At 39.5% G+C, this 14,208-nt stretch overlaps 1 protein-coding gene across 1 annotated transcript; it reads right to left on the bottom strand.

Moving 5' to 3' along the window:
* Positions 1-8,055: 8,055 nt before the first annotated feature.
* Positions 8,056-11,175, bottom strand: LOC105051253 (BTB/POZ domain-containing protein At1g67900). Its single transcript, XM_010931602.4, has 4 exons — positions 10,574-11,175; positions 10,255-10,324; positions 8,912-10,126; positions 8,056-8,813 (listed from the first exon to the last, which is right to left on the bottom strand). The coding sequence occupies exons 1-4, from the start codon at positions 10,630-10,632 to the stop codon at positions 8,298-8,300; spliced, it is 1,860 nt and encodes a 619-aa protein (XP_010929904.1). The 5' UTR covers positions 10,633-11,175; the 3' UTR covers positions 8,056-8,297.
* Positions 11,176-14,208: the final 3,033 nt, after the last annotated feature.

Genomic DNA, 14,208 nt, shown 5'->3' with positions numbered 1-14,208 from the left:
TCGTGCAGTAGACCATGCCTCCTATTCCATGAGCCATGCATGGACCGCATGGCTAATTTTTGTGCACCACCCGTGAGCTGCATGGTTGTTTTGGACTTTTGTGCTTGGGCTTTCGTGCTTTGCACTTTTGGGCCCCTTTTGGTCTACTTGCGAATCGGGCTCTTTGTAATGGTGAGCATCTTTCCTACAAAAAGTAAGAGAAAGCATCAATTTCTAAAGAATAAAAATGAATTAATCTATAAATTGATGCTTTTATTGATATGTTTATGGTACTTATCACACTCTAGTTCGGTTAAGGAGAGGGAGTATCTGATAGCTATTAGACGATCTAATCTGTAGGATAGCTCATCAAATCTATAGTAGAGATCCATCAAATCTGTAGTAGAGATCCATCAAATCAAAGATGGAGAGGGAGTATCTGATAGCCATTAGACGATCTAATCTGTAGGATAGCTCATCAAATCTACTGTAGAGATCCATCTCGGATTTGTTCTGGTTATTCAGATATGCAATCAAGGATTCTAGATCAAAGCAATCTTTTTCTGATTTTTTTTTTGAAGAATGAGAAGAAGGACAAGGAGAGAGAGTTCTAAAGATAAGAGCCTAAAGAATCCTAGATCTAAGAGATAGGTGCGAAGAATATATTTTTTTTTATTAATTGTAAATAAGTTTTCAATACAAAATAATCCTAACTATGGTTTAGCCTAGATCTAGACAGCTTCTAACTGTTTCAAGGTCACCTTCAAGAACTTCAAGTTCAAAATCAACCAACCAAATTGATCAGGTGCGTGTAAAATTAGTGGGAGGCTTTCCATACTTTCGCAACAGACCTAATTAAGTAACCACTTTTCTTCAGGACTAAGTTTCTGAATCACTTTTCTAGACACTAATTGATTAGTCAAAGTCAAACCTGATCCAACCTTTTAATTCTTTTGTCCTAATGAGCTCGAAAATTCTTATAGGTCCACGTCTAATTGATTTTAAATTAAAGTTTTAGGTCAATACAATATAACGGATGGTAGTTTTTGAGCCAAGGAAGGATGATCAAATCTCCATTTAATTTTATTTAATTGGGTTAAATATCTTTAAAGTATTTTATAAAAGATGCAATGCAATTAAAAAAGATGTCCCAATATGTTAAGTTCTTTTATTGTGCTTTAGATTTCTTTATATTAATTAAGTGTTATAAGATGTATATTTTGTTTCTTTTTATATTAAGTTATTTAAAGCAAGAAGAATAAAAGATAGGTTTTAATTAAGTTGATTAGATTTGAGGAGATTTAGAGAATCTAATTAAATGGAAAGTAAATTATGTTAAGATTAAAAGGTAACTAGGTAACCTACAAATAAAGCAAGAAATTAAATCTTCTTTCAGGACAGTAAATTATTCTAAGCTATGAAAAGCAATAAATCACTAGAAATAATAAGCAGTAAATTACTTATGTAAAATAAGATAACTACTTAACTATGCAAATAATGTAATCTAGCTAAAAAGCAGTAAAGCAATATCAAGTAGAAATAAGCACTATTTTTTTTTATGCTTTGTCAACACAATCATGCCAATGGTCTTCAATAATGATGTCAAAATTTAATCACTGTCGTAGGCAGTCAGAAGTAAATCTAATTCACTATTATGTAGTTAGGATGAATCCGAGTTATATCCACAGGGATCAAAGGGCTGAAATGTAATTAACTAAGCAAAAAAAAATTTGGATTCTTAAAAGTAGATAGTATTTTAATTAAAACTAACTAACTTAAATCAAAGATAAAATTAAGAGAACTAAATAATGAAAAAGATATCTTCAGATTTTCAGATGATCATAAACATAAATTTTGATATTTGTTCTTATCTAAACAATTAAAATTCATAATCGATTAGGAGTCTTACAAACAAATCCCTAGCATAGGCTATTTTGTCGAGTATGAACCATATCCTGTCAAGATCATGGTCCGTCCCACAGCTATAGCCTATCCAACGATCAGATTGTATAGATCCTAACAAGTTATGTAAAGATCAAATCCTAAAATAGGTTACTTTTGTTGAGCATGGATCATATCCTGTCAAGATCATGATCTATCCCATCTATAGGTAACTTATTCAGAAATTAAGCATAAAAGAAATTGAATAGAACTTGAAAGTATTTTAATATTTCCAAAGAATAAAAAATAAATATATAAAATTATGTTAAGATATCTATACTCCCCTACAGACTGCATCTTAGCCAAGTATGACTCGGAATAGATACATCTTCTAAAAGATTCAGAATCCCATCACAATACCTCCTCTTTCTGAAGCACTCTCCATCTTCTCCACTCTCCCTATCTCTCAAATCCTAAAGCATAACCTAAAAAAATAAAGAAAAATAACTTCTGCGGTTGCCTATTGCCTCCTCCTTGTGGCCCATGGGTTCCCTTAAATAGGGCTCCAAACCGCATCCAAAATGCATGGAATTAGCATCCAGGTCATGTGGATCGCCAAAGCCCTTCGATCGAGATCAAACAGGTGGAAATTAGCTTCATCATGCGTCAAATCAAACCAAAATCATTTCTAACCATCCGATCAGACTATCGGAGGTTCTGGACCATCGAATCGTGCAAAAACCTCTCCCAGACTTCATTCTTCAATTGGCAATAGATCCTAGCCACTTGATCATACACAGGATAGCTTCCAACTGCCTAATCGTGCCTAAATCAATAGGCCACCACCGATTGACATGAAAATGCACTTTCCTGGCCATCCGATCTCGTGCTCCATGTAGCCTCAGTTGTAGGATGGCGCAAACCCATCTGAACCCCCATGCGCCATGATAAAGGCCAACGAGAATTGTTCCTGTGAGCCTCATGTGAGCCCAACGCTCACCAATCCATGCATCGTGCTATAGACCATGCCTCCTGTTCCATGAGCCATGTGATCCTATGCACCACGCATGAATCGTGTGGTTGTTTTGGGCTTTTGGGCTTGGGCTTGGGCTTTCATGCTTTGGGCTTTTGGGCCCCTTTCGGTCTTCATTTTGGATCCAATCTACTTTTTTTATGCCTACAAATCGGGCTCTTTGTAATAGTAAGTATCTTTCCTGTAAAAAAAAAGAGAAAGCATCAATTTCTAAAGAATAAAAATAAATTAATCTACAAATTAATGCTTCTATTGATATATTTGTGGTACTTATCACCTTTTCGATTTGAGACTTCATACCAAAAATCAGAGAGAATGGAATACTAAGATCGAAGCCCTTGAAGATTGGTCTCAGTGATTGACGATGCCTCTCCCCCAGGCTTGAAAGAACTTCGGTGCCCAAATGAAGAAGCACCTATGGTAACGGCGCAAGAACCTACCTTAGACCTAGACTAGGGGGCACGTGGTTGAGAGTCTCGACTGTCTCTATTTATGCCCCCATCCTCCCTATCGAAGGGCATTGCAAAGAACAAGTCCAAAAAAGGAAAGAAGAAAGACAAACTGATACTATGAAAGGGACAAGAGGACCAATCGAAAAGTGAGATTCTGGACAAGATGAGCTCCCGAAGAATTAGAGTACTCGCCAGAGCCGAAGAGGAAGGTGGAACACATGGTTGTAGGAAGGGAGCGTAGAGAGGAACTGACGACCAAAAAAATAGAGATAGTGGGGAGGGGGCAAGGCTACTTAAACTGTTCCCCAATGGTCCCGATCAAAGTTCCATCCCATCAAATCTTTGCCACATATCTCCGATCATAGCCATTCAACCTCATGATGCTTCAATGTACCACTATTTTGATTCGACCACATTGACAAATCTGCATGAAACAATACTGAGCGAGATAGTGTTCGACAAATGGCACCACATGGTTAGCAAAATCATACCTACAAAAAAGCACCTTTCGAGGTCAGGATGATGATCTGCCTCAAGCCGCATATTCTTCATAAATGTTTCAAGATTTGCAAAGCATCGAATTTCCTCAAAATAATTGAGGCATGATTCATAAAGTGACTTGTCAAATCAAAATTAGATTTCATGAGCGATGTGATGATCCACCTAGAGACCAAAGCGACTCAGATTCGCCAACTTGGATAAGCTCTGAGAACTCCTCTCAAAGACTGCTTCCTTCATCTGAAGTGACATCTTTGGATCCGAAAGTGGGGGGCAAGTATTGCAGCGACATGCCATTTAAGTGAATGTCCTCGGGACTCATTCTTGAAAACCTTAGACTATGAAGACACCGCGTGAACCTTAGCAGTGAGCACCACCAATCCACCACATAATATCGAGACAAGACAATTTCATCGGCTCCCACCAGACCCATAGCTCGGATAACCATCGAGCTCTAGATCAATATCCTATCAACGATAGGAGATAAATCCTACAACCAATACAGACTCGGGCTCCCACTGATCTCTAGGTTGGTATCTCGCTGATTACAAAAGGACAAGGTCCCATGATCTGTCTTGAGGTAGATCTAATCGAAATGACATCTTGGCTATGGGCCGACCTCAATGCATGGATCAAGTTGGGTCACGTGAGCAATTAGTTGGGATCATCCAACAAACTATCAGCATATGGCCACGTCAAACACCCACAACTAATAACTTGGTTAGTGGGTGTACACCCTATCCTGATAACTCACAGGTTTAGGTACAACAAAGTCCAGCAACTTCTCTATATAAGGATAATAAGGGGACCCCAAAAAGATAATGGACATAACTCTATATTAAGCTAGTTTTCTCTCTCTCTCACTATGCTCAAAGCTCCAATTGACTTAAGTATCGAAGGGTCTCCAACCAGAGCACCCCTCTCCGGCACAAGTGGACTTCTTTTGTGGTCTCCCGTGACATCTCGGTATCCCGGTCAACGTCTATCTTCCACCACATTAGCTCAACCTGGAGTCTTGACGCAATACTAACTATTTATGAATTTTGAGATATGGATTTGGTATTTAGTTTGGAATTTAGATACTCTGAACTAATCTGGGTTTAATTATTTGATGAATGATGAAATTAAATCTTTTATTATATTTTATTTATGATAGATTTTTGCTAATTATGATTGATTGGCTTCATGCTATCATGGGTTGCATCCTTCGATAGTATGACTGTGTTGTATCCCAGATTTGGGGTATGACATAGATATCAAAGAATCATCATTTATTTGGATATGAAAATTATGTGTGCCTATGCAAGTCAAAATATTCTTGTGGAAATTGGCATGGTGCAAATCTTCCTTGTAGAGCTATTCCATAGAAAAGAAGTAGTGGCAAAGGGTTTGCAATATTGCAATTTGTGCTTGGGCCATGGTGAGGATTGCAACCATGTGGTAATGATTTGTTCCTTTGTCAACTAATAGTGGCAGTAGTTGTCATCACTGTTTGGTCAACAAATTCAGCATTTCTCTTGCCAATATTGAATATGCTAGTAGATATCGCGGTGGAGAGGAGGCTAAGGTCTTTGATGCCTTACACATCATGGAGACTGCGGACAGCCAGGAATGAGAGTATTTCAACAACCATCTTCTAATCCAAATAAATTGGTAAGATCTGCATACTATTATATGACAGATGTTACTGCTTCCTCTGCTAATTTTATTCAGACACAATCAAGGTCCTAGGGTGGCTATTCCACCTGATCTTTGGATCAAAATTCTGATCGGATTATATGCTAGCAATCCCTTTCCCTTGGTGTCATTAAAATTAACTCTTAATGTGGCAGTTCAAGGCTCCAATATAGCCGTGAGATCTGTTCTTAAGGACCATCAAGCCTGGTTGCTATGTGCTGAAGGCAAATTGCTTCCTTTATGTTCTGTGCCGTTTGCAGAAATGATGGTAGCATGGGCTAAAACGTGATGTGCTATTCTTCAATTTCAGGTAACACAAATGTGGCTTCTGGGAGACTCTAGCACAGTTGTTTCATGTATAAATGCAGAATCCCTATTAAAGGAAGCTGCAATCTACTATTCAAAGACATACCATGTCGCATCATTTATATGCTTGTTTTACATTTCAAGCATCATACATTTGTCAGAAAGGCAATGAAACATGCAACTAGTTAGCTGCTGAAGCTATCAAGGGAGGGTTTGTAATTGATAGTCATGTTGCTATCCTACTGCACTCGTTGAGATTACTTTTGTATTCCAATGCTATGAATGTAAACTTTTCTATACCTTGGTCTTGGCATTGTTGTGGAACACTATTACCAAAATAAAATGGAAATTGATACTTTATAGCAAAGAATAAACTCATAAATAAGTTAGAAAGCTAAGAGCTCAAATGCAAGATGGGAGAGCAAGTGTTTTCCCAACTCCAGTTTTAATTTAGTAGGAGCTAGGTTTCTCAAACAAAAGATCCAATCTGGGAGGATCATTGTACCTACCGTGAATCAATCTGACAACTTCAAATAGATTTGGATGGACTTTAGGAAGTAAGGAACTCAACCATGCATCAAAATTTTGGAAAGCTATAACTGCTCATCCAAGAAAAAATTGGTAATGAAAGAAAAGGATTTTCATCATGCTAAAAATCCAAGATATATCATCTGCACAAATTTAAGAATTTTTAAAATATTTTATTATTTTTGATATTTTTTATCATATTTTAATTAGGAGACAAATCCAAGTCAATTTAGGTTGCACTTTACTAACATGAGAAAAAAAAAGGGAGTTTGCATCCTCTTCTAACTAGAAGATATATCTAACTTAAATAAATAAAGTGGATCTCTAGGAAATATTAGAAAACTTACACATTCCCCTCCTTTAGCTAAAAAATGAATTTGACTAAGCTAAGAACCTCGCTATTGTAAATAGAGGTGTCATAATAATTATATTATCAATAATGAAAGCAAAGCATAACCTACATCATACTATTGCTAATTTTTCTATTTTCTAATATTCCTTTAAAAGATTCGAATTAAAGGTGCTGAGATGATTTTTTCACTTTCTATAATCAAACCAAAGCCAAAGGGTCCAGATAAATGGCTTCATTGATCACAAACTTCATTTAAAGTTGATCATACCTTGGGCTATCATATTCTTAATAATAATCCTGACTCCCAAATGGTTTCTGACACCTGCGCAGATATTTTGGTTTTGAAATTCCAAGAACTCGGATCTTAGCTGCGTAGTATCCTTCAATAAGGCTGGAAAATTATCCGGGCTGTCAGGTTCTACAAGGTTTGACTTGAGTAGGACAATTATCTGTACCATCTTCCACTCTGCTACAATGCCCACATTCTCTGCACCTCAACAATGCACCTACTTTAAGGGCAAAAGGACGGGGGCGGTGGGGAAGCAAGCTAACACCCAAGGGTTTCTTGCTAAACCTCCTTTTGATCAAGGGGCTCTAAGCCAACACCCAAAGTAAGGCTTCCAATAGGCCAGAAAACCTGACCGACCTGAACTAGTCCTGAAACTGGAGAAGCCTATTTTGTTCCAGGCCAGGCTGTGCCAGCGACTGCAGCTCAATGTTAATATGGGCTTGGCTTGGGCCTGTTCCACCCAAATTATTGCTTGTTGTCGGGTCATGCCTAGGCCTGAGAACCTTGAACTTGACGGACAGGTATTGTACCTTCACTCAAAAGTATTCACCTTCCTTTGAGCGAATCTACCATCAGAATCGCACAACGATCACTTTGAGATCACACACAATGCGATCCAATGGTCAATGTTGCGAAAGAAGATCAATCATTCACGAAAGATACAACTTGAACCCAAACTAGGTTCGGGCTACACAAGGTTCGGTAATCTGGGGCTGCTCGATGCGTCACCCATCAATCTTACTGTAGCTTTAGTTTACCAAGGAAAATTTGCTGGTATAGTTATTATCATATTACCATACCTGAAGCTAGGCCAAGAAATTCATATTCAAAGATGATAACAAAAATATGTGCATCAGACCTGGATTAAAAGAGAAATGATTGAAGGAACTAAAGGCGAAAGAAAAGATTTAGAACTCATCTACGTTTTTGACATGAACTGCACATTAAAAAAAAAAAAGACGAAACAGAGTGAAATGCAAAGGAGCAAGCGTACAGAAAGTAGTGAGGACGAAGACACTGCATAAACTGGAGAAAAGAGATTCTCTACAAACAAATCTCATAGGTTATGGTGGCAACCTTAGCTTTTATTGAAATTTGCCCTCGTTTGCCGCTTCTGCCAAAATCTGCTTCTCTTTTGGATTTAAGTTAAACAACCAATGCGTAATAGAAACAGATGTTGGAACCTAAGGAACACCCAGCTGGGTGATGAGAATGGGAGAGAGTGAGAGACACAAACAGAGGCAAATGACATCACATTACCACATTACTACCTGTCTCCTGTCTCTGCCTGTAGTAGCTGTCTCAATGTCTCTCACTTGTACTTCTATTCATAGACAACAATTTACTAAGTATCCTCTTTGGCTTCGTAGGAATAGAGCATAAAGCTTTGAACCTTGAAGAAGAGCTCCTCATCAGACCATCACGAGGCATCACAATACCATCATCCATGTCAGTGTCGACCTCTGCAAGCTTCATCCTAAGTGTCGCAAGCTTCGTCGTCGGGCATTTCAATCTAGAGATGCTCCAGTTATCATCCATAGGGGTCGCAGAGCCTAACTGTTGAAGCTTTGATTCTTCTCTTTCTCCATCTCCTGCAGCCGTTCTAGCTAGCAGTGCCTTGATGTTGCGAGGCAGCTCATTCACCTGGCCACCGGACATGGCGGCACGGGCTTGCTCGAAGAACAGGACCTGTACCACTACTCTTAATGGAAGTAGCTCATTCTGAGCAGCATGCATGCAGGCTTCGACTGAGAGCTTTTTGCAATCCAAGATCCGACACAACTGCTTCCTTGCATTCTTGTCCAGGCCTGGGTGTGTCTAATCACATATAGAAAGCAAACGACCAGTTGAAAGACTACTTAGGATGGAAATAAACAGCAAAAGCCAAGAACTTGGAAACTAGTAAGAGAAATTACCCTGAGGTAAATATCAATGACTCTGTAGAGATCATCATGGTCTGGTCTTGCGAAGTCTGGCACAGCTTCAGCAAAAGCAATCACCTTTTCCAAAGGAAGATTTGGATCTCTTGCTATCTCCTGGAGATAACCATCTATAAGCTTAGCCACCCTTAGCTTGGAGCTATGGGAGGCAGAAGATGACCTCCTGCCATTCTCCTGCCCCTCGAATTCTACATTTTCTGCCGACCGGGATCGCCGCCTCTCGCAGTTGAGCTTCTCTCTTGGAGGGCTAGTTGGAGGACTCTGTCCTTGAAGCATGAACTCCTCCAATATGGTCATCACTATATCCACATCGTAGAGCAACTCGTTTGCATAGGACAGAGATGGAATCAAGAGATCGCTAACGGTGGCTTCCTCCAGCTGAATTCCAACTCTCCTCGCCAAATCCATCTTTGATGATGCTGAGGCATTAAGCATGTTGGCAGCCTTAAGAAGCCTTAGAAGGAAACTACATGACACAGAGCCTTTGTCAATTGGTAATAAGCTTACTAATTTCTCCAACAGCAATCTGTGCTTCAAGTTGATCTCTCTCAGAGACTCTGAGCAAGAGTTCTCAGTTAGCTGGCTGCTCTGATGGCCATCTCTTTCCATGTTTGGCAACCATCGGCGGGCATAGACCTGCAACGCCTCCCCGATGAGCTTGTTTCGAACTATGCCTGCAGACTTAACAGCCACCATGATTCTCCAATAGTGGTCTATCCCCAATTCAGAGATGTCTTGTGCCCACCAGTCTCTGGACATCAGTTTCTGACTGCTGTGAGACAAGTTAACCTTCGAAGGGTGGGCGACAATCATCGTGGCGATGGCATCGATGCAGCGGCCTGTCATTCCGAGCTCCTCACACAGGGGAGCATATTGCTTTGTGTTCTGCAGTGTGACGAGTGTATCCTTCCAGCGACGAAGGATGCATGATCTGAAGAAGACCTCGAGCTTGCCTATGAGGTTGCCTCGGTCGATGTCGTCGCTCATCCGGAGGTACTCGGCGGCACATCGGACTGGCACGATGTTGAGGGCGCTGAGAGTGATCGTGATACCGTAGCAGAATTTTGCGCAAGTCTCGAATGCCTCGGCACCGCCAGGGAGGTCAGGAAGTTGGATGATTGCATCCTCAGAGGTGTTTCTCAATTCAGAGCAGAGTATTTGCAAGCGCAAGCATTTGGAAAGGAGAGGAAACTGTGATCGCAAAGAACTCAACAAGATGAATTAAAACAGGAGGAGGAACATCCAAAACAAGAAATTTGAAATGGATTGAACTGTTGCTGGTAACAGAGTGGATGGCCTAAAAATAGATCTCCTTTTACCTTGTGCAGCTGATAGAAGCTGTTCTGGACCTGGATCTTGAGGTCAGTTGAGACTTCAGAGGAAACAGACCTGCATCCAGTAAGATTAAGAAAATTTATTGTAAAGAGTCGCATGACATGAGAAACAACAATATGACAAAAATATTGGAAACTAGTACTGTTTACCAAGTGCAAAATATAGATTTTAGCTATTACGCCATTATTCACCACCAGAAGAGGAGGAATCAGGTGAAAGCTATGAGGAAAACAGGGTTTTAACATGACCAATAGGATTAATTCTCAAATGGTTTTGCAGAAGATTCTTGGGGGAGGACATCACCTTATGGCCTCTGTGGTGAAGAAGGTGTCAGGCCTGGTTCCAAGCTTCATAAACTTCATCGTTGCTTAGTTCATTGCCCAGCTACTGCCAGTGATCACCAAGCAGTCGGTTATCAATTTTGTGAAGAAAAGCTTCTCCCCTTCCTTTTAGGCACACCAGAGGTACTGCCAAATACTGACTCTCTGCAGAGATGGGAGCCCAACTTTTAGGGCAGGAGGAATTTTTCTTCTTTCACTCTCTTTCTCTAGGCATGCTGTTCTTGGTGGAGAGTAAATATATATGAGAAGTGGTTGGGCAGAGAGTATTCAAGGAAGGGACAGAATCCAAGAAGGGGATGGAATGCTGAGGTCTGGCTGGGAAATGTGGGGGATATATTGGGAGGATTAATTAATGCAAATGGTTGAGAGCTAGGCGATGAGTCAATGATGATTAGGGAGATAAATATGAAATAAAACAGAGAATATGTGTGTCAATTTCAATCAATTTTGGACAGACCAAGTAAGATTGGACATGCGACCTAAAAAAAAATTAGCCAGAGACAATGGGATTTAAGAATATGGCATGAATTGTAAAATCTTTTACGGGAGAAAAAAGCATCATAAATAGCTTTGAGTAACTTTTATTGGAGGTTTTGACATGCTAATATTTCCTACCAACTGATGACATGCAGTGCTAACTAGTCTTAGCTGGTTGGGATCCCTCTTTATCAAGAACAGGTTCAACTTCGAACTCTAATTTTGACATGCCTACCATCTCTCTCAAAAACAAACCCCTGCAGTACCTCTCTCTCTCTCTCTCACACACACACACAAAAAAAAAATGCTTTGTCGTCTTTACTTTACCTAATGAAATGACTCCATACAAAAGGAGACCCCCTTCCCTACAATCCTACTCATGAAATGCTGTCTTTGATGGGCTTAATTCATCATCATTAGTTCCTATTTCCCCTTGACACCTAATTTTTTAAACCTTATCTTCTTCTATCTCAACAGGGCAGTTAAAGAGAGTAGCTTTTGATTATGCGGTGGAAGAATGATTGAGTGGTCCTCTACTTTTGATTTAGAAGATACCCATCTTTTCTATCTTTGATTTGAGTGCAGCCATCCAATTTCGGATTCCTTTTGTCATAGTCTCTATCTCTCGTGTGCAAATGATGGTTAGTTCTCGCCTTAATCAAAACTCTCCAATGTAAGCCCTGTTCATCCTTTTTATTTGATCAAGTGCTGGCCACTGGCCCATTCCACTTTGATAACTGAGTCGAAACTTTAGAAGTGATCTGAGTCAATCTCCCGATGGTTGTTTACCTATGGGCAAAATAAGGCAGGTGGCAAAGGAGAGCATGGATGCTCTATGGTGTGTAGTTTGCACCACAAAGCGCTATGCACCGCTCGATGGCTGCCATCAGAAGATGAATGGTTTTAAAATAAGATGACCTCATATATTATATATGGCATGCTTTGTTTGATGATCATCCATTTTTTGATGATGGCTATCGAGTGCTCTACAGCACTTTTCAGTGTAAACAATGCATTGCAGAAGATCTTGGGTTGGTGAAGAAAGGACCGTTGGATCAAGGATATAATGGTCACTTACAAATTATGACTTATTTGGAGGCTAATGGAACCAATTAAAGGAAACTTTGCTGACCTTAGAACCCCAGCGTGGGCCGACGAACCCCACAAGCATCATTGCCATGGAAATGGCTCCTCTGGTTCCAGAAGGAACATTGGTTCAAACACCATATTATACGCAACATTGTACCCCTTCTTTTGTGAGAATAAAGTAAGCGGCCATGTCTGTTGTCAGATGTCGCTTCTCCCTTCAAAAGTTCACAAAGATGGGCCACATTAGTGAGGAGATGGTGATCAGAAGGAGACGAATTGCTGGATTAAGATAGATAATTATAGATCTTGTTAAGATTTGAAGAGCATTATGGCATATCATTATTTTCAGGTCATCATCTCAAGTATTTGACTTCCAAAACCTCAATCACACAATTGATGTTTCAAGTGGCCCCCAAGGTAAATGTTGGTTTTTGTTATCACCATGCTTTGTGAAAAATTGCATGTTTCCAGGCCTGTGTGCATACGTGGCCATAGGGAAACATGGAGAAAGGCTGTTATTGAGCTGTTCTTGATTGGGCTTGGGTCTGATTAAACTTAGCTTTTTCCCTTTTTTTTTTTTTTTTCCTTTTTCCTTTTCTCTTTCTTTTCTTTTATCTGCTCACAAGTTGGAGTTTTTTTTTAATCATTGTAGACGCTGTTATGGGTGTCTCAAATTTAACAACGTGTTCTCGTCGTATGGCTGATTTGAGCTTAAAATTTGAGAATAAGCTTGGTTTGTTAATTACTTCATCATGCCTAATTTATGTCTAATTTCAGTCAAACCAAGCTTGGGTCTATTTCAAGCAACTTGATAACATTAATCTTGAGTTGAAATCAATTCATACTTGCATCAAGTATGAATCAAACTTGAACTGAGCATGATTTTCAAGTTCTATTCAGGCTTAATCAAGTGTGAAATGAATTTGGTCAATAGAGTGTTTGGTTGGGGGGAGTTGGGGCTTAGAATGGGAATGAGAATGGATTACTTCTATTCTAATTGTTTAGTTGAAGGGAGTTTTATTCTGATTCCAGTTTTGGAGTAGAATTAGAATGGCCCAATCCCTCCAAAATGCAATTCCGACTCATCGCTAAGGATTCAAAACTCTATTCTAATTCCGGTCATAAATCAAACACTTTGGAGGATATGATCATTTCAATTCTTATTTCAATCCATTCTGATTTCAATTCTGATTCTGATTTCGATTCTAACCGATTAGGTTATTCTCATTTTGTCTCGAAATCAGAATCGATATGAAACTCTCCTAACCAAATAGTTGGAATAAGAGTCACCTATTCCTATTCCCATTCTAAACTCCAACTCCTCCAAATCAAACACTCTCTTAAAGTCTTAGGAGTATTTGTTTCACGACAGAAATCGGAATAGATTAAAATGAGAATCGGAATGGCAATATCCCCCAGAGTATTTGATTCGTAATTAGAATCAGAATCAGAATCAGAATATAGATTTAAATCTTTAAGAAAGAGTTGGAATTGAATTTTAGAAGAATTGAACCATTTCCATTCCATCTCGAAATTGGAAGCGAGACTCCCCATTGGGCTGGGAGTCATCCATCCCAACCCCACCACCCCCACCAAATACCCCTTAAAGTCAAAGGACCAAAACTAAAAAAAATACATGCCTTGATAGCAAAAGAAGGGACCAAAGGAGATGGAAGACAGGCAATCCTGGAGTCAGTGCAAGAAATCTTGAAAAATTTTAAAAAACTTAGAAGGTCTGTCAGATGAACTGCCGTCAACGAGAGATATCCAACACATCGTCGGTGTTTGTTCTAGTTTCCAGCCTGTCAAATTTAGTGCCATATAGAATGAGCCCTGTGCAGCAGGAAGAATTAGACAAAAAAGTGGCTAGTTGGTTGTAGGTCTGCAATCTTTTCCAAGATAGATCTCAGATACAATTATCATCAGATCTACTTGTATTTGTCCTAGACACCGATGAGTAGAAGATTTAGTCCACTTCGATGGCATCCTCATCTATAGCAGAAGAAGAGCATCTAGAACACCTAAAACATG

This window comes from Elaeis guineensis, chromosome 9 (genome assembly GCF_000442705.2).
Source record: "Elaeis guineensis isolate ETL-2024a chromosome 9, EG11, whole genome shotgun sequence".
In the NCBI taxonomy this organism is placed as follows: Eukaryota; Viridiplantae; Streptophyta; class Magnoliopsida; order Arecales; family Arecaceae; genus Elaeis; species Elaeis guineensis.
The sequence above is the reverse complement of the archived record's forward strand: the minus strand, read 5'-3'. Positions and strand labels throughout refer to the sequence as shown.